The sequence below is a fragment of the Dermacentor silvarum genome, chromosome 1, assembly GCF_013339745.2.
Source record: "Dermacentor silvarum isolate Dsil-2018 chromosome 1, BIME_Dsil_1.4, whole genome shotgun sequence".
In the NCBI taxonomy this organism is placed as follows: domain Eukaryota; kingdom Metazoa; phylum Arthropoda; class Arachnida; order Ixodida; family Ixodidae; genus Dermacentor; species Dermacentor silvarum.
The window spans coordinates 102,940,266-102,964,540 of record NC_051154.1 but is presented as its reverse complement, the minus strand read 5'-3'; the positions used below and the strand labels follow the sequence as shown (position 1 = coordinate 102,964,540).

General features: G+C 47.4%; 1 protein-coding gene across 3 annotated transcripts in view; it reads left to right on the top strand.

Moving 5' to 3' along the window:
- The window catches only part of LOC119434002 (zinc finger MIZ domain-containing protein 2), a 251,819-nt gene that overhangs the window by 162,746 nt on the left and 64,798 nt on the right, over nt 1–24,275 (top strand). For 2 of the 3 annotated variants that reach the window (XM_037701318.2, XM_037701327.2), the window contains exon 4: nt 11,799–11,880. The exons of the other annotated variant lie outside the window; for it this stretch is intronic. In XM_037701318.2, the coding sequence (XP_037557246.1) occupies nt 11,840–11,880 (41 nt within the window). In that variant the 5' untranslated portion in view covers nt 11,799–11,839. The remainder of the gene's footprint in view (nt 1–11,798; nt 11,881–24,275) is intronic. 3 annotated transcript variants of the gene reach the window in all.

Below are 24,275 nucleotides of genomic sequence, written 5' to 3'. Positions count from 1 at the left end.
TCTGCGCCACATGTTAATGCCCGTAGAATGCATTTATTGTACACTTTTCTTTTCAACGACAGTGTTGAGCTCCAGTCAGGATTTGGTAATGCCTATACCGTATACGCGCTCCAACCCATTTTTATTATTCTGTAGATTTCGTTCTCATGATCCACTTGCCTTGTGTGCCATTGGCCTATAAAAACGTACTCTTGCAGATATTCTAGATACGGAATGCCAATCACGAATACTCGTTTTCTTGAATGGCTATCGAACATTATCTTAGTCATCTGCATATTAATCTTCAAACCCACTTTTATACCTTATCGGATAAGGTTCTTAATCATTTGTCGCAAGCCATCTCCATCATTACTGAACAGGACACTGTCATCTGCGAGTGTAAGCGGGTTCAATTACCGATAAGGAATCCAGATTAAGGCTATTTTTACGCGCGTTGTCGTAATACAGTTTTAAAGCCTGATCGCTCCGAAACGACTGGTCGAATATGCCACATAATGTGACATTTATGCTCCGAGTTGCTGCGTAGCTACTTTACTGTATGTCGCCCTAAATTTAGAAGTCATTATCCTTTGGTGATTGCACCCATGTTGCAGAGGCCGTATATACAACCAGCGTCGGCTTGTCCGTTCCGCGACGAGAGTTAGGCAGTGTTCCGCGAAGTCCGTCGTCTGCTGAGACGGTCAAGCTTTGAACTCTTCATCCTCAGCTTTTTTTGTAAAATCGTCCCGGGCCCCGCCGGCTCAAAATACATCTCGTTCGGCGAAGACGATTTCGCGCCGGGCGCCGCCAGTGTATGCGGTCTGCGAGCCACTTGGAAACAAAAGGCAAGGGTTTCACACTCCAAGAAGTAGCTGGTTTTAAAATAGCCTTCCTCCCGCCCCGCCGGCTCTTTCGCTGCCTGTCGGCGTCGGCCGATCACTCCCGAGCAAGCGCTCAAAATATTCGGCCTGCCGAGCAAATCTGTTGCCTCTCCCGCCCGCCGCCTAACAACACGGCGCGCGCCTCATGCGTGGCGAGGTTATTCTTGTGACATCATCGCGGACCAGTGTTTTTCTTGGCGACACCGGCAACGAAGGCTCCGAAAATTGCAAATAGAATCCTAACCTGCGTGCCGCGAAGGCCAAGAACCTGAACGCATACGTTTGACGCAAGTGGCGAGGCGAGGGGGAAAAAATGAAAAAAAAAATTAATAACGCGAGAAAGATTCAGCCTGGTGTGCGCTTGCACGTCAAGGAGCCTAGCTATGCGTTAGATTTCAGCGTAACTCGGTATTTTTGCGCGCAGGAACTGAACAACACCGCTGCCCATCGGCAAGAAGGCTGCAGCTGTCACGTCCACCTGCGCTCGGTGGCTGGCATCGTGCCACACTATTGAAGATCTCTATGGTTGCTTACTTCGTTCACTATGTACTATATTATACGCTACGAGCAAAGCTCTCCTTGCGTCTGCTCGGGTTGCCACAAGAGCCCTTATCTCCGCCCAGTTACATGGCAGAGCAACGGAGCCCATCGCCGCCTCCGCACCAGACCAAGTCAAGCGAAGTGTGCGTTAAGCGAGTCTCCGGCACGTGGCGCCTCGCGACGTTCCAACAAAATCGTTTTCGTTGAGTTTGCCTTTGCGTAGACGGTGCACGTCGCAAGCGCAATCTGCGAAACCACCGTCTTGCCGTTAGGAAAGGAGCGGTATCGCACAGCCGGTAGCGCGGGACTATAAAAACCGGGGGAAATCAGGGCCGGTGTAAGGATTCCTGTCGCTCGATTCTGTTCTTTACTTTTCAGGCACCTCTCGCGGCTGAACGACTGTGGTGGTGGTGATAGCGTATAGCGGGAGCGTGCCTCGGGACGCTGAAATGTAAAATAATTGGAATAAAATATAGTTACATTATCCCGGCCCTGGAGATGCTTGGAGGCAGAGAAGGTGACAGCAAGAGAGGAAGGGGCATGTCGAGGGAACCTGTTCTGCGTAACAGGGTTGAAGGCAAACACACCGCGTAGGAATGTTTACACGGGCAACTGCGCGGTGATAGTGAGAAGTGGCAGGTTTATAGAGAAAAGTGCGCGTGTCGGAGCAGAGATCTTACTTTTATACCTGGGGCGCGGCGCTGTGTATGCAGGCGTTAAACGTTTTAAGTGTTTATAACGCTGTGTCTCGAACTTCGTGGGCATTTACCCCCTGATCTTGTGACACGCATTGATAACGACTAAGTCACGTCTTTCTGCGACTTGAAGTGTGACTAAGTACAGGCGACGTCAGGCCGATATTCACATCGTGAGTGCAAGCCTTAAGAGCCCACTGGCAGATATCACGGCGGCCGGTGTAGTGCAACCTCGCTTTGATCTCGTATATAGCTATAGCTGCATGGAGGGGCCGCGTGAGCGCTCGGCAGCCGCGCTCGACGCCGGTGTCTGGCCGCGTGGCATCCAAGCGGACAGCCGCTTAAGCGGGACGACGCGCTTGATAAGAACACGTGTTACGTTCCGCACAGTTACGCCCAGTCGGCGTGCGCGCATCTGTTGTTTTCTCTGCGCCTCGGTCGCCGCTGCCTCTCGGGCGCGTTTCTCTTGGCGGGACGCAGTCTGCGTTGATGGGAACCGAACATGCGTGGCCGCCGAGTACTCGTCGTTTTAATTGACGCCGCAGACACACTCACACCTGGCCTCAACACGTCGGTCTGCTGCTGCTTGCCACACAGTCTGTTTGTCTAGCTGGCGTATTATTAATTACGCCTGTTAATGTATGTATCCGCATGCACTTCGCGCTCTGCACGTGGTTGCAGCGTTGGCCTCCGTAGGAAGTTCCCGCCACACAGACATGTACCTACATTTGCGATCCGATAGAAGGGTGCAGAAGATCGAGTGGGAGCCAACGAAAGTCCTGTAATGCCTTGGTACTAAACATCCCCGCCGACGCATGTGTACGCTTAAGCGTATATTGTGAAGACCTAGCCGTTAAGACAGCTTGGGTTCTTGTGTCTCAGTACTTGGCATATATATTGGAAGCGGCTTCCAACTTCCAACAACATATGCAGGCGATGACTTGCTTTTTTCTTCTTCTTTTACTGAGGTACGTGGAACGTAATGTTATTTCACTTCGCACGTCTGGGAGGCCTGTGAGCTAACATGGAATGGTATCTGGCATGTCGCAGCAAAACACGGACACATGCCAGATACCATGCGATATGCCAGATACCATTCCATGATAACTAACCAACAAGCCCATATTGCCACCCTGTGAGATAACATCTCCTATTGCGAGTTTTTCAGAAGTGCGCGAACATGCATGCATATAAATATTCGGAGCTCTTTGCCAAAACAAACGCCCTTGACCACTCGTCAGCCGCGGTCACCTTTGCTGTTGGCACGTTGGCGGACGAATAAAGCGCGTGGCCCACTACGCCTTTGGGTCCCACTTGAGGTATTGGCTTGAGGTATGGCAGGTCTGTTGTCCGTACAAACTGTATGGTTGTTGGCAGACCGCTATTGTCCGTACAAACTGTAGCAGTGCCTACTTCGTCCTCAGTTACGATGGCTTTCGAGGTCGGCATTCCAAGATGATTTGCTATGATAAATAATGGTCTTTGATCAAAGGTTCCTCAGAAATGGTCTATCACGAGTTCGATTAGTTGTCCGTCTAGCACGCCTCAGAGCCGCTATAATTGCTACAAATATGAACTGTAAGTATAAAAAGTCACCGCTTGTAACTAGCTCCATGCGCTGAAGAGCATATGTATCACTTTTTTCTCAAAGTGCCGCTCCGGAGCTCGAATTTTCATAGCAGTTCTGTACAGTCAATCATACTATGCCAGGATTGTATGGTCCATATTCCATCGCGTCCGTAGTGCGCATCACCTGCCCGTTTTTTTTTTTTCTCTCTCTCTCTCTCCCTCTCTTGTGCCGTTATCCTACACGACAACAGAGTAAGCTGTACTCTACAGTATAGGCTTCCCTACGCTTGGGAAGACCGCAGCGTAGTGTCGTTTTTGCCTCAGATATGATATTACAGAAAGGAAAGGCGTACCACAGACGACACTGTACGATTGATAACCCCTACACCTTTCCGTTGTACTCTTTCTTGTTGCTCATTTGTCTCTATTAAGCAGTTTCTTTTAACCGTCATTCTCGTGCAAATGATGCCCTGGGTTATTCAGTAAGCAACAAAGAGTATGTCCTAATTCGCGTTACGCCTCTCACGCACGTAATAACTGTACGCGTGCGCTGAATCTGGCGCAAACTTTTGATGCTCTGTCGCCCTTCACTAGTGGCCCCAGCCGCGGTTGCTGGGCAACGCGGACGCGTCTCCGGCCGCTTTCATGAATAAAGAAGCAGACGGGCGAGCAGACGACATATCCCGACCGAGTTGCGACGTAGCCGCAGGTGGGGTTGGGGACACACTCTCCGTGGTTTGACCAAGCCGCCCTTCCTGGCCCGCCGCGTGACCAGCACTTCGTCGGCCCACACTGTGTCGACTTCATTGCGTCGTGGGACCGCATCGGCGACCTACCGTTACAAAAACTAGGACGACTTTCTCAACGACTGACTGGCTCGACCTCACGGCGCTCAAATCGCGCTGCTGGGCGCCCTTTCGCTTTCTTTCCGTTTAACACACCGCGCCCTGTTTCTACGCGACGGCTCTCGCTGTCGTGCAGTCATTCAGTATTCTGACGCACTGAACGAGAAAGCTGAGTGAAACCAAGTTGTCAAAAAATGGCAGCTGTGATTCGCCATATTGCCGTGCCAGTAATACCGCCTAAAACAGCATCAACGCGTCCTTCTGGACATGTGACGACTACAAACAACGTATTTTCTTAAGTTCCCGCTTAAGACTTTGACAGTCATAGCGCGTGCCTGAGTTTAACACTAACCGGTTCGGGATGGCCGTTCGAGTGCCTTCCTGCGCGCCTCATAATCAGCTATCGGTGACGAGCGGCAAATTGGGCGCTTAGCTCGCGCCAACTGTTGAGCGCGGTCTTTTCCAATAAACGGCCGGCCTAACAACGGTCCCGCTGCTCCCCGACCGGGGAGAAGACAATCGGAGCGGGAAAGGAACAGTGGAAGCCTGGCAACAGTAGCGGTGGCAGTGTCGTCGTGATTTCTTTTTGTTGTTCTTGGATGTCGCTAGGTGGGGCGGCGCGAGGGAGAGTCGCGCTCTGTCCCGTTTCTTTGGTTCCAACGCGACGGGCGTTGGGTGGGGGTGAAGGAGGGGTTGGCGGTTGCTGATGGTCGATGACGTCACGCATCGTCTGCCGCTGTCGAACAGCGCAGGGCATCCGTTTGGCGCGTGGACAACATCTGTCGCTTCCTTTTATATTGATCTTGTTACTTGGTGAAGCTCGCTTTGGCCTTTCTCGCCTCCCTCGCGTGCGGGCGGCGCGCCGTGTGCAGCGCAGAGGGAGGCGCGCGCAAACTGCCTGACGTCGAGAGTCGAAGCGTGCGCTCGATATTTGAACACGGTTAAAAGGCTGCTGCTGTTTCGGTGCTTCCCATCATGCATTCTTGTTTCTTTGTGCTCGATGGCGCTCTGTGATCCTCACTTTCTGGAGATTCTTGTTTGTCCTATACGCGCGTTTGAGCCGTTGTTGTAAGAAGACGCTAAAGTTAGCGCGCCGGCGTTAAACATAGCCCGCCGACTGGGAGAGGGCGCTGCCGGGGTTTGGGCGAGCGTGCGCTTCTCGGTCGGTCTCGGCGTTACGGCGGTGCGTCGCTTTGGCAGATGCTGGTCGCCGTACTTCCCTGGCCGATGCGTCTCTGCCGTCTCGCTTTTTTTGCTTCTTCTCGGAGGAGGAGGGGGGAGGCTTCGTCTACCCTCGCTCGAGCTGCCGGTTCACGCTGTCTGCTCTTTTCGTACTGCGCTTGGGCGTGTCACCAGTGCGGGTTGCCAGTCGCTCATGGACTGTGTCTGACGGCGTAAATCTCGGCACTTTTCATACTTTACCACCTCATTCGGTCGTCTCAGCATGCACGTTTTCCAGAATTATAATCCCCCAAATTCCCACTATCAGCCCGCGGTGGCTGAGCCTAACCGAAGCTTTTGTGTTAGTCCTTCTCAGCGAACCTTTTCTTTTTCTCGTCTGGAATATTAAAATGCTGCATTTTTCTTCAGGAAATTAGAACTCGCCAGCGCCGTTTAACCGTAATCCCGTTTTTATTCACTGCATAAATGGAGAAAATGATGGAGTGAAAAGATACAAGCCCCTAATCGCACCTGGAGAAAACAACCATGTCAGACAGGTAGATTCTCTTATAAGACTGAACTCAGGCTTTGTTCGGTGAAATAAAGAGAGATTGAAAAAAATTGAAGAAAAGCTCAAAGGCGTAGAAAGTCGTAGCGGAAGAACAAAGTTTTCTTTCGAAAGTTGACACTGATGACAAATTTTGCGGTCTTTTTGTTCATCTATGTATCTTCACACGAAAAGAACGTAAACAATTTTCAGGATTTAATTGTATTTTTCATTTTATAAAGCAGTGCTGTCATTTTAATTATCTTTAAGTAAAGTCTTACTGTGTGTGGTGTATGCATCATTTCCTTTAAACAGGAAGAGCCAAAATTTTAAAGACACTGCTGTCCGATAACGTTTTTTTTTTTTTTTTTTTTTTTTTTTTTTTTTTGAGCAACGCATTACTATAGCGGTGGCGGACGTCAGCAAATGTGCCATACTCAATGGTAAACTTGAGAAGTGTTATTTGTCAATTCGATGTTAATGTTAATTTAGGGCACATGTTGCAGTTTGGGATGCTTTTTGGAGGAAAATATTAACTGCAACACCCATTCGTTGCTGGCCAAGTTTGGGGAGGGGGTGGGGGGATATCACCAAACTGGCGCCAGAAGTGTATATGCCTCGAGCACGAACCGCCTTCGAGTCCGCAACTTCAACATGTACCATGATGCAATCATTTAAGAGTCGGTAAAGTAAGTTTAGTTATTTAATTAAAAAATCAGTAATTTTCACTCATTTGTTGGCGTCCACCGCCGCCCCTATAACATAACGCGTTGCCGAAAAAAAGACGTTATCTCCACTGAATTCTTCTAAAAAATCTCTACTCTTCCCATTTCCAGCACATTGTATGTTCTTTGTACTATAGTGTGCATGAAATGGCGATTTGTGGGTACCATGTTTCATTTTGTCTATATACGCGTGCAAGAAACGTTTACAGCCTTGGAAGTACCTATATTAAATATTAATCTCTGTCTTAATAATCAGCAAATTAGTACCGCCGTTGCAAGTCTCCATGAAATCGCAGATTTTAATATATGTGTGTGTGTGCGTGAGGAGATGTTGGTGTCTCGTAGAGGCGCCCGCTATTTCTGTGCTCCGACATGCGAAATAGAAATACCTTGACAAGAACAACGGTCGTAGTGACACAACAGCTCTGAAGGACGAGTGTACTTGCGAACAGGTCGCAAGTCATGACACACCTCAATGCAGTCCATGTAACAAACGAAATGAAAAAGAAAAAAAAAATACTGTACAGGGCACCACAATACAAAAGCATGCAATGACGATACAAGAACACATCTCTGGGATCATGGGCTCTGTGTAGTTTACAAGTCTAGAAAGCATATCGATCGGTAATTTGGAGCTGGCCATTCGCCATCTGCTCGTGAAGGCTCGCGTCGTTTTCTGGCACTCGAAACGTGAAGGTAAAATCCGCATTCGCAATTTCAGACGTTCAAGTCGTTTTCTCTTGACTTGAACGCGACGCTCCTTCAGGTAAAAATCGTCGTCGGTGCCAGCTTGATGTTTAGACGTGGAAGGGCGTTACCACCGGGTGTAGAGGTGGCGAGCACGTGCTCCCTGACGCGAGCTGCGCCCTCTAGCTGTGGGCCCTTGCAGCACACATTTGACTGTCCTCGTTGTCATGTCACCTTCTGGGGTCGCGCAGCACCGCAGGCGCACCTGCTGCGTGCAAGAGATTCACGTGAGCCGGTAAATCAGCGCGTCGCAGCTGCAGCGGACGTCCAAGAAAAACAAGGAGAAAAAGGGGGGGTGCATGGCAGCGAAACAAACTTGCGCGCAGATACAATACTCGACCATCGGTGCCACATTGGCCGACGCTTTGTTCGTGGATGCCGCACTCGCTTACTAAATCTCTCGTTCCTCAGCAGGCTGTACACCGCGGATAATGCGATGAAGGAGGACGAGTGAACAGTTGCTATAAGTCAGCATGAGCCATTGGCGAAGTGAAACCGAATCGCTACAGAAAGAAGAATCGTAATGTGAAGTAATCACCAGGTTGTCAGAGATACAAGATTCGAAAGAGTGGAGAAAGCGAGAACTTGAACTCGGCGAACCGATAAAGCAAAAATATACTTATGAAGAAATGGGAGTTGGGCTCACTTATGCAGAGAATTCTGTCGAGTAGTTTTCAACTGGACATCTCCTTAAGTAGCGTTAAGTAGAACTCCTTAAGTAGCGTTTCCTTAAAAAAAAATAAGAAAATAAAGAAATAAAGAATTGCTGTTTAGTTGGACAGCCTACACAACTTTAAAGGTCTAGATGCAGTGCCAATGCACTCTTCTGCGTGTCCACGGAAATCTGCCATTGGGTCGCTTAGATTGTGTACTGCGCGCTTCGAGGCACAGTCTGCACTGGAATGAAACTACGCACCCGTTCGAGAGCTATTCCTTGCGGCCTGTTGACTTTTGTCCCACGTGCTTCTGATGATCCAACTTGAAGCTGTTGTTTCGTGCTGTCCCAATATTTTAAAGGTAATCAGGAAGACCACTTATGAGATCAACAGTCTGCGTGTGAACGGCCACGAGTAAAGAATAAAGGAAACTTGTTATAAGGTTCATCTGTATGTAGGTATCGGCGTCGCAAATTTGACTATCGGTGAAGTTCCACATTTTGACCTATTGTGGAGCACGTTCTTTGATCGTTCTTTTAGCAGATGAGTGACATTCGGAATTGGTTTCTTCTTTCCGCCCTCGGGCAAAAAAAGAGGCACGCCTCGCGATCTCCGTACTTCGTCGGTCCCGAGTTTTACTCACAAAGGGCACTCAGCGCGCGCGACAAATCAACGCCCGCTCAAACAAAAATGTGTAAGCCTTCAATGTCTGGAAATTCGTTTATACAAACCGAATCGTTTCATTCCAAGTGCCGCCTTAATAGCGTTTCTCGCTCCTTCAAAAGGGGTTGGCACATTATGTTCCTAACTGGGCGCGCATTTATCTGAATACCGCTTACAACTGAAACCACCGCCGTGTCGATTTATATCGACGGCGAGCTTCTGCGGCGCGCCTATGTAGTATATGCGAGTCTGCTGCAGATCGCTTTCTGCGCGGCGGGCCGGTGCAGAGAACGGCCGGGACTCGCCGTTTACAGGCGGTCCTAGTGCGGCCGCCCAGGGCGGGCGCCGCGCCACCCCGACAATTTCGGCGCACCGTGTAATTTTATTACGGACAAACGACCCTATCACGAGTAGGAAGCGGGGTGTTGGCGCTCTCTCTCCGACGTCGATCGTTTTAGCCGCGGCTTCTGGTTGTTTGCACCGGCGGAGAAGTCATGGCTTGCTTCTTGGAGTGTTGGGCGACGTGGTATAGTTACGCTGCATATATAGGCTGAGCTCACATGTATACTTTATCCGTCTGCTCGAATGTGCGAAAGGACAGAAAGTAAGGAAAAAGAAAAAAAAATAAGATGACGGATATACAGTTGGTGGGAAGGCGCATATTATACACGGAGGTGCATGTGCTTTAAGCGGCGGAGCAAGCGCGTGTCTGTATATACGCGGGACAAACGCACATCCTGTGCGCGCTCTTGTTTCCACCTCGTGCGTCGCTTCGCGTCTATTGCGCCGCTTTCCTCATTAGTCACCAGCGCTGCAATTTGTTTTCGTCGTTCGCCGAATCTGTCAACACGCGGGCACAATTGCGGACACGGCCGGCCGACTGCTGCTGAATACGTCATTTGTGCGCAGCATATGCGTACACACGGCGTTATTGCTCCGTCCGGCCGCCTTTGTTTGTCCGTCTCTCCATCCTTTCTACTCCTTTTTTTAACTTCTTTTTTGTTTTTGCTGAGAACGACAGAACGAGAGCGAGTGGGCGAAAAATAGCGGCTGTAACTTTTACTGGGAGGCTTGCGTGGGGGTCGTATACTTAGCGGATAGATAATTTCAGTCGTTTGAAATCAGCCATAGAAGGTATGAGCGCACGCAGCAAGCGCTGAAGGCTAGCGACGATAAAGGCTTCGAATATCTTGCCGGCTGCTTTAGGATAAAAACTTGCTGATTTCCTTTTTTTTTTTTTTTTTGTCCTTCTTGCGGGTATTGTAAGGCAAGAAAGGTACTTAGTGCAGCTCACACTCCTCATACGATGGTATTTTCTCAATAGTTTCCTCGTCGTCCACTGCGCGAGAGTGTAGCGACACATCCTAGGCGATGATTCATCGCTATCAGGCAGGAACTGCTGGCTCGAGTGCGGAGAGCTTCGCCCCCCCCCCCCCCCCCCCCCCCCCCCTTCTCTTCCCGAGTGTTACAGAGTCCGTCGCGAAACCCTCCGGTCATGGGCGGAAATGCTGGACGTGAGCATCGGTGCCACATTGGCCGACGTTTTGTTCGTGGATGCCGTACACGCTTACTAAATCTCTCGTTCCTCAGCACGCTGTATACCGCGGATAATGCGATGAAGGAGGACGAGTGAACACTTGCTATAAGTCAGCATGAGCCATTGGCGAAGTGAAACCGAATCGCTACAGAAAGAAGAATCGTAATGTGAAGTAATCACCAGGTTGTCAGAGATACAAGATTCGAAAGAGTGGAGAAAGCGAGAACTTGAACTCGGCGAACCGATAAAGAAAAAAATATACTTATGAAGAAATGGGAGTTGGGCTCACTTATGCAGAGAATTCTGTCGAGTAGTTCTCAACTGGACATCTTAGAACTCCTTAAGTAGCGTTTCCTCTAAAAAAAAAAAAAGAAAAGAAAATAAAGAAATAAAGAATTGCTATTTAGTTAGACGCAGTGGATGCAGTAGTATACTTTACTACGAGCAAAAATTTTGTGCGCAAACACTTGCCACGATTGAACAGTGGGGAATGCTCTGAAAACAGTTAAACTTTTTGAAAGAAATCGAATGATTTTCGAAGAAAGTGATGTGTGAGCGTGGAATATTTGCCTAGACATCTGTAATAACTCAGCTTTTTTCTCTCTCTCTCTTCTTTACTTCCTTCATGCAACGCGCCTACAAAGTGCGCGGCACCATTTCCCGTTTTCGCAGTTTTCAAGTTTGCCGTTAAATCTAGCGGACGTGCAGATATAAACCTGTTGACGCCAAGAAATGCCGGCGTGCCTGGTGGCCGCGTGGTTTTGCGCTCGCTCATATAGTTTTGCGACAGCGCGAACGTGACTTCTCTGGCTCAATTCCAGCGCAGGGCGCGTTCATTTTTGGTACCTCGGTAAATAAGTTCACCGATTGGTCGTACGCAGTGATCTGTGCACTGCTTGCATCATCGTGGGAATTTCGAAATTTAGGAATATTAAGAGTGGCGGCGGCGTAGGTTGCTGTAAGCCGTGTTGTGGCCTGCCGCGCAAGCTGAACCAAAATAACCAGAATTTTACCTTTAGAAAGTTCTAGGAGTGCGATTCCACGATTCAACCGTATACGGTAAAACGGTGGTCTTTTGTGTTGATTCTACTCTGTGTTAGAGATGTTTACCCTGTTACGAAATAAGGCGCAGCTAAAACTCTCCATTGTGCAGAATTACGCGATACTCGCGGTATGTCTTACGACCTGTCCAGAACATTGCGATGTATACGTGCTCTCATTTCTCGCGTTCTGCTTCTCCTTTGGTGGCGCAGGCGGCGGGGAGGAGGAGCTCGTGCTTTTCCCTTTACCCTGAATGCAAGGACTCCTCGGAACGTCGCTCCACCACCGGCAAAAGTGAGTCCGCCGCGCATTGTGCGTGCATGTGCTTGTACTGCGTGCTTACAGGGGCGGCCGGCTGCGAGCCGCGGCTGATACCTGGGAGAGTCCGGCAGCCAAGAGCCTTTCGTTCTGAGGCGGTTCCGTCCATCTCCCGGTGACGTTCTGCAACATAGTCGCGTTTACGTGAATGCGACAGTATTTTCCAGCGCATCACGTTAATGCGATTCGCCGCCGTTTAAGTGTAGCGTGTGAAGTCTTGTGCGACGGCGCGTCCAAAACAAGCCCGTGTGCATACAGCGTATGTATACGCGCCTCGCCTGTGAGTGGAGGAGTGGAAGCGACAGGAGTCTTGCTTTCCGTCCCTCCGCCCTGATACGATGCGCATAAATTCTCTTAACGCCGACTTTCTACCCTCGTCTGGCGCGATGCACCTTCCCAACGCACCATTAATGCCCGTTTGCACGAAAGCGACGCGATGAAAAGATGATGCAGTGCACTGCTGTCGCATTCGCGTGAGAGCGGCTATACAGATGTCGTACAGACATTCTAGGTGGTCTTGACCCAGCCTCTCAGAGGCGACGCTCGTCCAGAGAACGAGTGGAAACCGCCACCGGGGGCTGCCCGTTGCGTGAACGTCTTTTTACGTCATCACATTGACCAGGATAGACCAATTAAGAGTCGCCTCCCGTCCCAATGAGAATGGCAAGGCCTGTACAGCAATGGTGACCCCACCCCCCCAGAATAGTAGTTATGGCCGGCTGCTCCAAACTATATATATAGCTTGTATGCCGGTGCCTGGTGTATCCAGGTGATAATCGTTGACCCGTACTGGCTGGCGCGGATTTGTACATTGCAACCATGCTGGGCTCATGTGATATGACTTGCGCGCTGACGCAGTGGTGTTGATCGTTTAATGCATACCGTCAATATACGCGTAGAGAAGGGCACTGCGAGCCTGTGTCATCCAGGCACAACATGTGCCCACATTAAGTGTTGCCCCTTTGACTACTTTTCGTTGTCAGTGGCTCGCCAGTCTCTCCACGTGCTCTTGCCCTCGTTTGCCATCGCCGGGTGCAACCAAAGCGGTGGCCGGGGGCAATCCGTGACAATCTATTGTCACACAGGTCAGATTACTTTCTCGTGAGAGTGAGCCGGAGGAGAGTAAGTCCACTTGCCTTGTAGTTCATCAACAGTGCGGTAATTGGGGCTGGACAAAGACTTTCGTTCGCAAGTGTTCTGTGCGATTGACCAGCCATCTTCGCTAATATGTGCGACATCACGATCGGCTGGCATCTGCGGTGACGAACATGTCTGTCGTAAGAGCTTTTCTGTGAATAGGGGGCCTAGATGCACGAACGAGCTCATCGGTCACGGAATGCACATAATCAGCGTCAATATATAAGTGCACACACTATACAGGGTGTTTCAGCGAACACTTTCAAAAATTTTTAAAGGTTGCCTGTAGTGGATAGCACAATACTAGTTCATGAGCTGGTCTACTCGAAGAGGAGGACGTTACTTGCACAAAAAATTGAAATGCATAATCGACTAATTAACAATTCACTAATTAGGTTTTTGAAATAGTTACCTTATGGCCCGTATTACAATTTACAATTTCTGTCCGTGGAGTTCGCAAGGCGGATCCATTTGGAACGAATTCTCAGGATGACAGCAGTTTCGAGATATTAATTCGCGAACTTTGCAGAAGAAATGCATTGGAGTTCTAGTTACTTTCTTAGCAAAACGTCATTTTATGCATTAAAGCACAAAGCTAAATATTGCCGATATTTTCTATAAGGTATGAGGAGTGCCTGTCATCTCCTTTAAACCTTAATATTATTTATATATATTAAAAAAATTGCAAGTAATCACTTACTGGGGTCTGGGTATTGTGGACGTCCCAGGCTCGAATTTTTCACGCGTATTAAATATTTTATATGCACTTCCTACTTAGTTTTCGGCATTCTGAAGTTCAATTTGAGGAATATGAACCATGAGTTGTCCATAATATCGAAGTTTAATGATGGAAAAAGGGGGGCAAAAGGCCTATGTCACTTGTCATGGCTGACTTTGAAATCAGCATAAAAAACCCTACAAACAGCCCAAGTTTCATTGCTCTAGGGTGAAAGTGAAAAAAAAAAAAAAAAGTCTCTTCGAGTAGCACCTATATCCCCCTAAATGTGCGGACGTCGCAGCTTAGGCACGCGTCAGCTGTTAATATATACCAGGTGTTTCTGCGAATACTTTTAAGCAATTTTCTTTAAAAGACGCCTTTGACAGATAGCGCATTTCTAATCCTTGAGCTGGTCCATTCGAAGGAGCGGACATTACTTGCACGTTAAATCGAAATGCGTAATTGACTAATGAACGAAAAAATATTAATTGAGTTTTTAACTAATTACCTTACGGCACACATCGCAATTTACAAATTGTAGCCGGTGATCGAGACAGCAAGGCATACCCACTTGAAAAGAATTCTGTGAATGACGCGGTTTTTGAGATATGCACCATCAAACTTGCGGTATAGATGCACTGTCGTGCCACTCACTTTTTTAACAACACGCTGTTTTACGCATTAGAGCGCAAAAGTAACTGGACCGACGTGTATTTCTTAGCATAGTTTGGGAATTAATATTTAGAAACTGGTGCCATCCCGACAATTCGTTCCAAGTGGTTCCGCCTTGCGAAATCCCCGGCTACCGTTTGTAATTGCAATATGTGCCGTAAGGTAATTAGTTAAAACGTAATTCGTGATTTTTAATTAGTCAATTATGCACTTCGATCTCTCGTGCAAGACACAATGTGAGCCCGTTTGAGCAATCCAGCTCAAGGGTGAGAATTTTTCTATCTGCCACAGGTGACCTTCAAAATTGGTTAAAGTCTTCGCAGAAACACCCGGTATATCTCTCTCAACCATACACGACCTGGACGCCTGGGTCGAAGCAGAATTGAGCCATGGCTTTTCGGTCTTCTCCTCTAGCCGTGTCTGCAAGCTTGTGGTGCAATCGTGCGCTATCGATATCGCATTATTGTACTATCGATAGTTTTGTATTATTATTATTATTATTATTATTATTATTATTATTATTATTATTATTATTATTGTTATTATTATTATTATTATTATTATTATTATTATTATTATCGATAGTTCGATATTAACTCAACTATCGGTAGCTTTCCATCACCATCGTGGTGTTCGCATGACGCATGGATCTGGAGACGCGCGCTTAGCCAGAATTGATGTTTATGGCAACCAGTGGCCGTAGCGATGCCACTCCTGAAAAGAGAGGCAAGTTTCGCCGTCGCTCTGCAAAACGGGGTAAGTGAGCGCAGTGAACATCCTGAGCGCAGGCAGCGCACACGACGTTATAGTCTGACCCCTCACTGACGGCCCGCCCGTCAGCGCGTGTGACGCCGTCGCTCGGGAATGCGTGTAAATTTCACCGTTCCGGTTCCCTGCGAGCAATGCCTCTTGCTGTGTCGCTGCTATGGCTATACGTATACAAACATCATCGTTTACCAGTATCGCAGAGCAGCCCTCTTGGTTTTAGAACGTGATAAGCTTCATCTTACTGTGCATCAATTCTTCCGTTTGGAAGTGCAGTATATGCGTTAAGACTGGTTGTGGTGCTGAAAGAAATGCGTATCGCGCATTTTAAGCTGCATTGACGAGTTACGTTGATTGTTAAGCGGTCTGAATTTGGCCGCACTTTCTTTTTTTTTTTTTTTTTTTTTTTTTTTTTTTTTTTTTTTTTTTTTTTAGGGGGGGAGTCGCTTACATACAAGATTGTCCAGCTGGTTGTTGAGTTTTTCTTTCGTTTGGAGACTCGAAGCAGAGTGCGTACAATTTTTTTCGTAGTTATCTGATTTTGCAAATGTTAAGTAGTTTTGTTTTCGCCCTTCCGATAGTCTTCTTCTGGCAGCCTCTTTATGTGGAGGTGGGAAAGGTAGCATTGCTTAACGCAAGCTGACATGCTAATCAGTGATGTATAGCGCCCGTTTTACTCTCACTCATTTACACAAATTTCAAAATTTACATGCATACTTGAAATGTGGCGCGTTTTGTCAGCTGAATCGAATGTTTCTTCTTTTTTTTTTTTTCACCCTCACTCCTAAACTGAGCTCTATTGGTGAATTTTTTCCTGCTTGTTCTGGAATATTTCTGGAGAAGTCGCGCATCATGCGCTTCTTTAGATGTGGCTGCCCGCTTAGCCACTGGTCACGGGATATATACCGGGTGTTTTATTTTAACCTTAGCAGAATTTCTTTTTTGAATCCCCTGTGGCATTTAGAGCAAGTCTACTTATTGAGCTGGAATACACGAAAAGCTATACATTGCTTGCACTGGAAACCAATACGCATAACTGACTAATTAACAAAATTTCACTAAGTAACTTTTCATTAACTAATTACCTTAGCGTACATATAGCAATACCCGAATTCAAGCCAGTGAGTTCACAAGGCACATCCACTTGGAACGAATTTTGAAAGTAGCACCAGTTTAGAGATAAGCGCAGTGACACTTTAGTGTGGAACTAAAGATAAACTTTAGTTCCACTTACTTCCAAAACGTCTTTTTTTATGCACTGAAACTCAAAAGCTACTGGAACACCAATGCATTTTGTCGCACACTTTGGGAACGCATATCTCTAAACTGATGTCATCCACAGAATTCGTTCCAAGTGGATATGACTTTAAAAGTCACCGGCTACAATTCGTAAATTACCATATACGGCGTGAAGTAATTAGTTTAAAAGTTAATTAGCAATACTTTGTTAATTATTGAAATATTCACTTTCTTCTTTTGCAAATAATGTCTGCTCTGAGAGTAATCTAGCTCAAGAAGTAGAATTTCGTACATGTCACGAGTGATTTCTTTAAAATTCTATTCACGATAAAATAAAACACCCCGTATAAATGGACAGTTCGGCATCATGCCCACATGAATGAAAAAAAAAAAAAAAGAAGAAAACGGTCGGGTTGAAAACAGTTCCTGCACCCTCGTATATCGCCGAGCCGCCTTTGCTCGCACAAAGTATGCCGCGTTCTGTAAGTCATCTATATATAGACATACGCATACGCCCACTCATACGAGTCAATTCTTCGCACTCGAATCATCGCGTAGCCGTGTGTGCGAGCGAGTGAGTGCCAGCGGAATACGCGCGGGCTCAATAGTGTGAACGGTGAACGAGTGCCGGTGAGTGTGAGTCCACACGAATATGAAAAGTGAATTTCTATACTTCAGTATAACGTTGGTGAGTAACGGCGACTGCTGCATCGCCTAATTTTTGCCGGGGAAATCTGTATAGACGCCAGTGAATTGTATACATACAAAAAAAAAAAAAACCCATAAAAATCGTCGTTGGCGTTTTTAGGGGTGCGTACGTCCTGCTCGCCACACGCGACACTCGAGTGCACAAATTCACCGCTGTTCCTCGAACGAACGACTTTTTTACTGCGGCGCCTCCGGCTCCAGCTCTGCCGGCACGTGTTACGTGGAAGTGCACGACTATAGCCTTTGACGCATACACGCTAATAACTTGGCTTGTCTCTGCGTCCACTTCTCCTTCTTCGCGTTTTTCAATTTTTCTTTTTTCTGTACCTCTAGGCTTGTCCACACGAAACGCTCCACAGACTAAGGAAATTGCCCAAGGAAATTACTGACATCGAATACGCGCTACCATCGGTTCTCGATGACTCCGCTAGCGAGAAGAGAGGGAAGTTATAGCGTAACCTCACCTTGTCTGATTGGATAACTCGCAGCCTGTAGACGCGCACGCGCACGACCCATCAGCGGCGCACACGGGGGAGGAGGGGGGGGGGGGTGAGGGGGCCTTTGTTTCTTGCGCGCACAAATTATGCGCGCACCGTACGGTTGCAACATTCCGGGTAGCCGCCATCCTTTTCTTGCGGGCGTCTAAGTGGTATCATAACGCGTTCAAGGTTATAACTTCAAGGCTCTCACTGATTGCATCATTACGTTCATCACAGTGCGCATTACGTCGTCGTGGAGCTTTACCCAGTAATAAACGAGCCGTCACGCACTCGCTAATTGATCGACCAGGGTTTTTTTTAAGCAGCACTCGCTCGCTCCGGAAATTGATGTCCGACACGAGTCGGGCTGACTCAGTGGCTCCTCCCTCTCTCCCCTTGTGCTGCCGCAAGTAAGTGAGCAGCACGCGGTGTATGCTGACGTTGAGACAGGCATGACGTCTCTTGCTTGACAGCCGTACGTCTTACGCCGGTTTCACGCTGATTTATTTCCATGACTGAAACGGAATAAAACGGCGAGAAGAAAGGAAAAAAAAAAGTGGACAAATGGCTAGAGAAAGAGACAGTACGAGCGCTTGTATTTTGTATTTTGTAGAGCTGCGATAACCGTCCATTCGAATTTCGCAATCCCGCTTCATACGCACCGATCGCGGTGACTGCGGTTTTCGCATTTGCGAGAGCCTATATAGTGTAATATAGGGTAATATAGCCTATACAGGGTACCAAGAGAAGGGAAGCGCTGTCGAAGACGGCAGCAAACTAGGTGGGGTGATTAAGTTAGGAAATTTGCAGGCGCAAGTTGGAATCAGCTAGCGCAAGACAGGGGTAATTGGAGATCGCAGGGAGATCCTTCGTCCTGCAGTGGACATAAATAGATGATGATGATGATGATGATGATGATGATGATGATGATGATGATGATGATATATGATGATGATGATGATGATGATGATGATGATGATAATAATATGATAATAATAATAATAATAATAATAATAATAATAATAATAATATAGTGTAAGACTTCGTTATTATTGGCGTAGGCTTATTCAGTCAGCTTCAGGGAAAACAAAGTAAAACAAATTAGAAACTGCTTTGTCGTAGAACATTATTTCGTGTTTAAATCCGGCGTAAAAAAAAAAAAAAAAAAAAGCGGCAGACCACTGTGACGTGTCTGAGGATCTGCGTTTCTTATTGGTTCCCCCTCTATGTCGTACGAACGATTTCGGAGTGAAAAATAGCAATCACGGAGGGGCTGACAGCTCATATGGCGCACTTTCGACGTCGCACGTGCGAAATCGCGAGAAAATTTGCACCATGTGAAACGGGCGGAATCCGTTAATCTTGTCCATGTTTCTCTTGTCCCGCCTGTCCCCAAATGGTGCGAGAAAGCACCTTGAGATGCGACAAGCGAATCTGAAATGGAGCTACGTACGCAATGGGACTCTTTGCAACCTCGCCTGGTTCGTCTTGAGGTTTGGCCCGTGGCTTGGTCAATTCAATGCTAACATGCAGCAAGCAGTAATTAAATTAAATTATGGGGCTTTACGTGCCAAAACCACGATCTGATTATGAGGCACGCCGTAGTGGGGGACTCCGGAAATTTGGACCAGCTGGGGTTCTTTAACTTGCACCTAAATCTAAGTACACGGGTGTTTTCGCATTTCGCCCCCACAGAAATGCGGCCGCCGTGGCTGGGATTCGATCCCGCGACCTCGTGCTCAGCAGCCCAACACCATAGCCACTGAGCAACCACGGCGGGTAGCAAGCAGTATACATTATATGTATACACCATATCATAATCACGTGTTGGCAACGAAGTATTCCGTTAATTTCTAAACTTTGTGCGCTCAATTAAACTTTATTATTCTTTTTTTTTTCATCGCTGCCAGTAACCAAAAGTGAAGAGCAAAACAAATAATTTCGCTTATTACATCATGTCTTAACTCTTAACTGTGTGCCACACTGGCGCTATCTGTCTTTCAAATCATCAACACGTGGGGACTGTGAGCGAGCCCGCAAGATACATATGTTTCGTTGTTTCACCATGCCCGCAAAGTACGTTTCGAGTCTTGCTTTTACTTTACGAATGGAGCAACTTCGTTCTACATATGAGGTGGAACCTGCTTATAGCGATATTTCATTAATTACGACAGCGATGATAAAACGTTGATGAATTGAGTCTATAGATGGCGTCACATTACGTGGCCTGTAAGAGTTCGTGTCTACGTTGCTCTGTTCAGATGTTCGGTTGGGTGGTGTTAACAGCGACCGACGAACGGCTGCGCCTAAAGAAAACACCAATATTGTAACGAGCCGTAATTGTAAAAACAATCAAGAAAACAAGTACGCTGCTTGTTGCTTTCAGTCTGCAGGTATCTCCGATAAGAGCCGGTTTCGTTTCTCTAATCGTGGTCGGTGTGTATTGACACGTATGAATAAGGTACGGGCACTTCAGCAGACCGCACGCACAAGACGAATATGGTTTTCCCCGGAGACGGTCCTACAAGATGCGTGGATAGGAATGTTACGATAGTGGTCTCCGTAGCCTCGACAAGTAAATGTACGTTCGATGCTGTTTTGCCCGGGACGACTACATGGACGACGAAGCCTCGTCAGTTGGTCCGTGATGACGTTTTTTATTTTTTTAATCCGTAGTACGTATAGGAGATGTTGGCGCTTTTACACAGCGTCGCCTATTCCTTTTCACGTCATTTACTTACTTATTTACGATACCATCAGAGTCGAAGAGACTTTACAGAAAGGATTTGGTCATAGAAAAAAGGTTAATATAAACAATTATTCTTGTTTATACGTTTTTAGATAATAATACACGCCCACAATTCGAATGTTATGCATAAAATGACTATGTACTAAAAATAAAAAGGAATGGACAAGGGGAAGGAAAAGAAAACAAGGTGGCACTAAAGAGAGTCGCACGAACTGAAAGAAAAAAGAAATAAAAACAGACTCAACTTCCACCACTGTGACCGTCACTATCCACCGTGTGTCCCAACTGGGACACGCTTTATGACGACACGTGAACCTCGCTGCATTTTGCTTCTCTGCGAAACAGTACAAGCATTGCGCGTAAGAATATGTAGCGTTAATGGAAAGCTGGTCGTTACCGTGGGGAGTGCGTGACTCTGCTATAGTTCCGCTTTCTAGTGCTGCGCAAACTCGCGTATCACTTTGAAGCTCCTTTCTGGTATCGATTCTCTCTCAGGTGCTCGGGCAAAATACGGACCCGAGAACTGTCACGAGCAGGAGAGAAATGAGAGCTGCCCAACCTCGCAAATTCTGCGTTTCACGTAGCCGCAAGGAAAAAAAAAAAAAAAAAAAAAAAAAAAAAAAAAAAAAAAAAAAGAAAGAAAAGAAAAAAAAGAAAGAAAGAGAAATAAAAATATATTGAAAAATATGTCAAAAGGGGTAGCCGGCGCCAATTAAAGGCGCCAACATCTCCTAAATACCATATAATAAAAAAATAAAAATAAAAAAGAAACACGGGATAGGAATTTTGGTGAGCGACGGAATCGGACGTTCAGATGAAATGGTGGGGTTATGAGGTGTACGCAAACTCCCTACGAGAATAAAATAAGCTCTATGAGGCGTATATGCCTGAGAGGAGGAAAACTTGTAGGCCAATTGTTCGGGGTGTGACCCGAAAAACTTCGCTGCCGATGTCGACGGCCCAGAAAGGGCGGAGAAGGGGGGGGGGGGGTTCATTCCCGCCTCCGCAAGCCACTATGCAGCCCAGTGGCCTCGCGCGGGCGGTGGCACTCAGCACGCGGAAGAACGAAACGAGCGAACTGTACCACGACGACGCGGTGCCCCCCTCTCCGCGACACCCTTGGAGCGGATGCCGCCAAGGATGCATCGGGTGGACGCCGGCGGGCCCTCACCACTTCCCTCGCGATCGTAGGAGGAGAGCACCGGAAGCCGGCGCGAGGAGAAGGCGCGGCTGCCGACAAGCTGCGCGCGCCTGGCTTCGCGTCGCCGCTGATGCGCTGCCTTCGCGACCGCAACGCTGCGATGGCGTTGCGGCGGCCCCAGCGATCCACTCGCGGTCAATTCGCGGTGACGGCGTGCCATAAACGAGCCGAGAGTCGCGGCAGTGCGCTTCAACGGCGGCGCCTACTCGGGTCAAGCCAGCGACCCGCCGAAAACAAGTATACCCAGTGTCACTTGGCGTGCGCGTATACGTACTCGGCATGCGCTGTCCGAACGAGCATGTCCAAGCAGCGAGCGATTTGCTTGCGAAGCCGGCAAATTTCGCTACCGTTGATATACCCCGGCAGCGGCGCAGGAAACTTGGGTTGCAGTTGTACCCGCTGTGGTAAATATTAAAAAAAAAAGGCGTCATAGAGATGATTTAAGAAAGATTATGTCGAAGAATTCATGTTTGAGAACGAGAGTGACATGAATTCGTACTTTAAGAACAGAGCGTCCGGTGCTTCGTTTTTAGCTGCGACTTGTCGACGCGATCCGATCGCGTTTATGCGCACATTGGCAAGCGCATTGGGCTTACTTATCCCTCGAACACGACCCGACGTTTGCTGAGCTCAAGCGACTAGCGTTTACATAATAAGTACGACGAACATAGTTCGCTCCGACGAGCCGGGCAACCCGACCCGCTTTTGTCGAGTTCATGCATATTACTTTTAAAATGATGTCACTTTATTTATTTATTTTCCCTCATCTTTGCTTATAGTTACATTTGCAGCGTTTTGTGCGCATTTATCATGTCTAAGAAGAGGCGTATAGCCGCCGTTAACTGCAGGCGCCAACATCTCCCTGAAAGCGCAGCTAATAAATAACTTTAAGAGGCCCTGTATGACGGCCGCAGTCGCGCGCATGTTGCTTGATTGAGCTTTCAGACAATTATTCGGTTCATCCTCGGGTATCCCGTGAAGTTCCACGGGGCTGAATCTGCTAGAAGCGGGATTTCAGAGAAAGCGCGGTGGCCATTGCACACCTATCCTTTGTTGAAGGCGTTGTCTGGGAATCTTTAGCTGCTCCCGTCTCAGATAGTCATTTAAGTTCCACTTCGCTTGATCAGCCGTTATGCTAACTAAATTATATAGGTGACGGCAAAGTGCGCGCCGGTACTCGCCGGTATTCGTGTTATTCTGCTCACTGACACGAGCGCGCTGTATGCGTGGATATGCGGAGAAGTCGATAAAACTCTACAGCTCTGGTGCGAATAACTCGAAGGTCACGCCGCGGGCACCAGACAAAAAAAAAAGAGAGAGAAAGATGTGAGCACTTTACCGATGCATAATCGATAGCCTCGCGAGTCTGAAAACGCCTATAACTCAACGCTGTGCAGGCGGCAACTGTTTATAACTATGCCCAATCTACGATTAATCATCTCGAGAAGAGGAACAGAAAGGGGGGACAAGAAACGCACGTGGCATCTCGGTTCCCTTAGTAACATGCGCCGCGCGATGAAAAGCATGAGAGGTAGCGGTAAAGATTTCTCCATACAAAGAATTTTTCTTGAATACCGTCGTGCGTTGCAGGCCGGAATTCACTTCGCAAGTAACGCAACGCGTACACTGACATTTGAAACCCTTAGCTCGAGTATGAGCCACGCCAGGGCTCCGCCGTGTCCTGTGAGGCATTTAGAAAGGTTCACCGTCGGGCGCACTGGGTTCAGATGTACCGTGTGTCCCACGTAACTTGAGCGCAAACTTTGAAAATATGCAAATGGAACTTGTCAGGACAGAACCAAGGTAATGTTGTTTGCCGTCGCTTGGAGATACTGAGATAATTTCTTGCATCAGCCTAATTACACAATTAGTCTTAATTAATTAATCAATTTCTCGGGTATTATAATTCGATGAAATGTGTCAATGAGAAAATTGCAGAGCAACATGAAAAATCGTAAGGATCGTAACAGCGCAAACAAGACACGGACAAAAGGAAGGAAAAACGACAACACGGCGCTGACTCTCAACTGATATTTTATTGAAGGATCGTCTAACATATATACAAAAATTCAAAGAACCATGACTTGCGCAAGACACAGTGATACATCAAGGCTGTGGCGACAAACTAGGCATAATCAAAAGTTGCAGAAGTAACGAAATTCCTTGTCATGAAGAGCGATCGACGGTTCGCTGATGCATTCCTTGCCCCTAATCGTTATATTGTATGCGTCAACGAATTCTCTTGTCAACTGGTTAGTGTGTTTAAAGATGATAGAAGTCTTGTGAAAAAGGGGGCGACACCCGCATGAGTTACAATGTACCGAAAGATGACGTGGTTCAACCCCTTGAAGAGAGAGCTCATGCTCCCTAAGTAGTACGTTTACACAGCGTTTTGTTTGACCCACATACTCATCACCACAAGATAACGGTATTGCATACACAACGTTCTTAACACATTTGATGTAGCTGTTCACATGTTTAACAGTGCATTTCCCTTTTGCCTGCTTATCTTTGAGCATATTGTCAATAATCGGACATATGCGCCCTATCTTATGTTTCGCGGAAAACCAAACATCAATACCGTACCTAGAACCTACGTTCTTTAGCTCATGCGCCATTTTGTGCACATAAGGAACTACCGCGTTTTTTTCTTTTTTCATCTGAATCCCAACCAACTGGCCCAACTTGCCGTCTTGTTGCAAC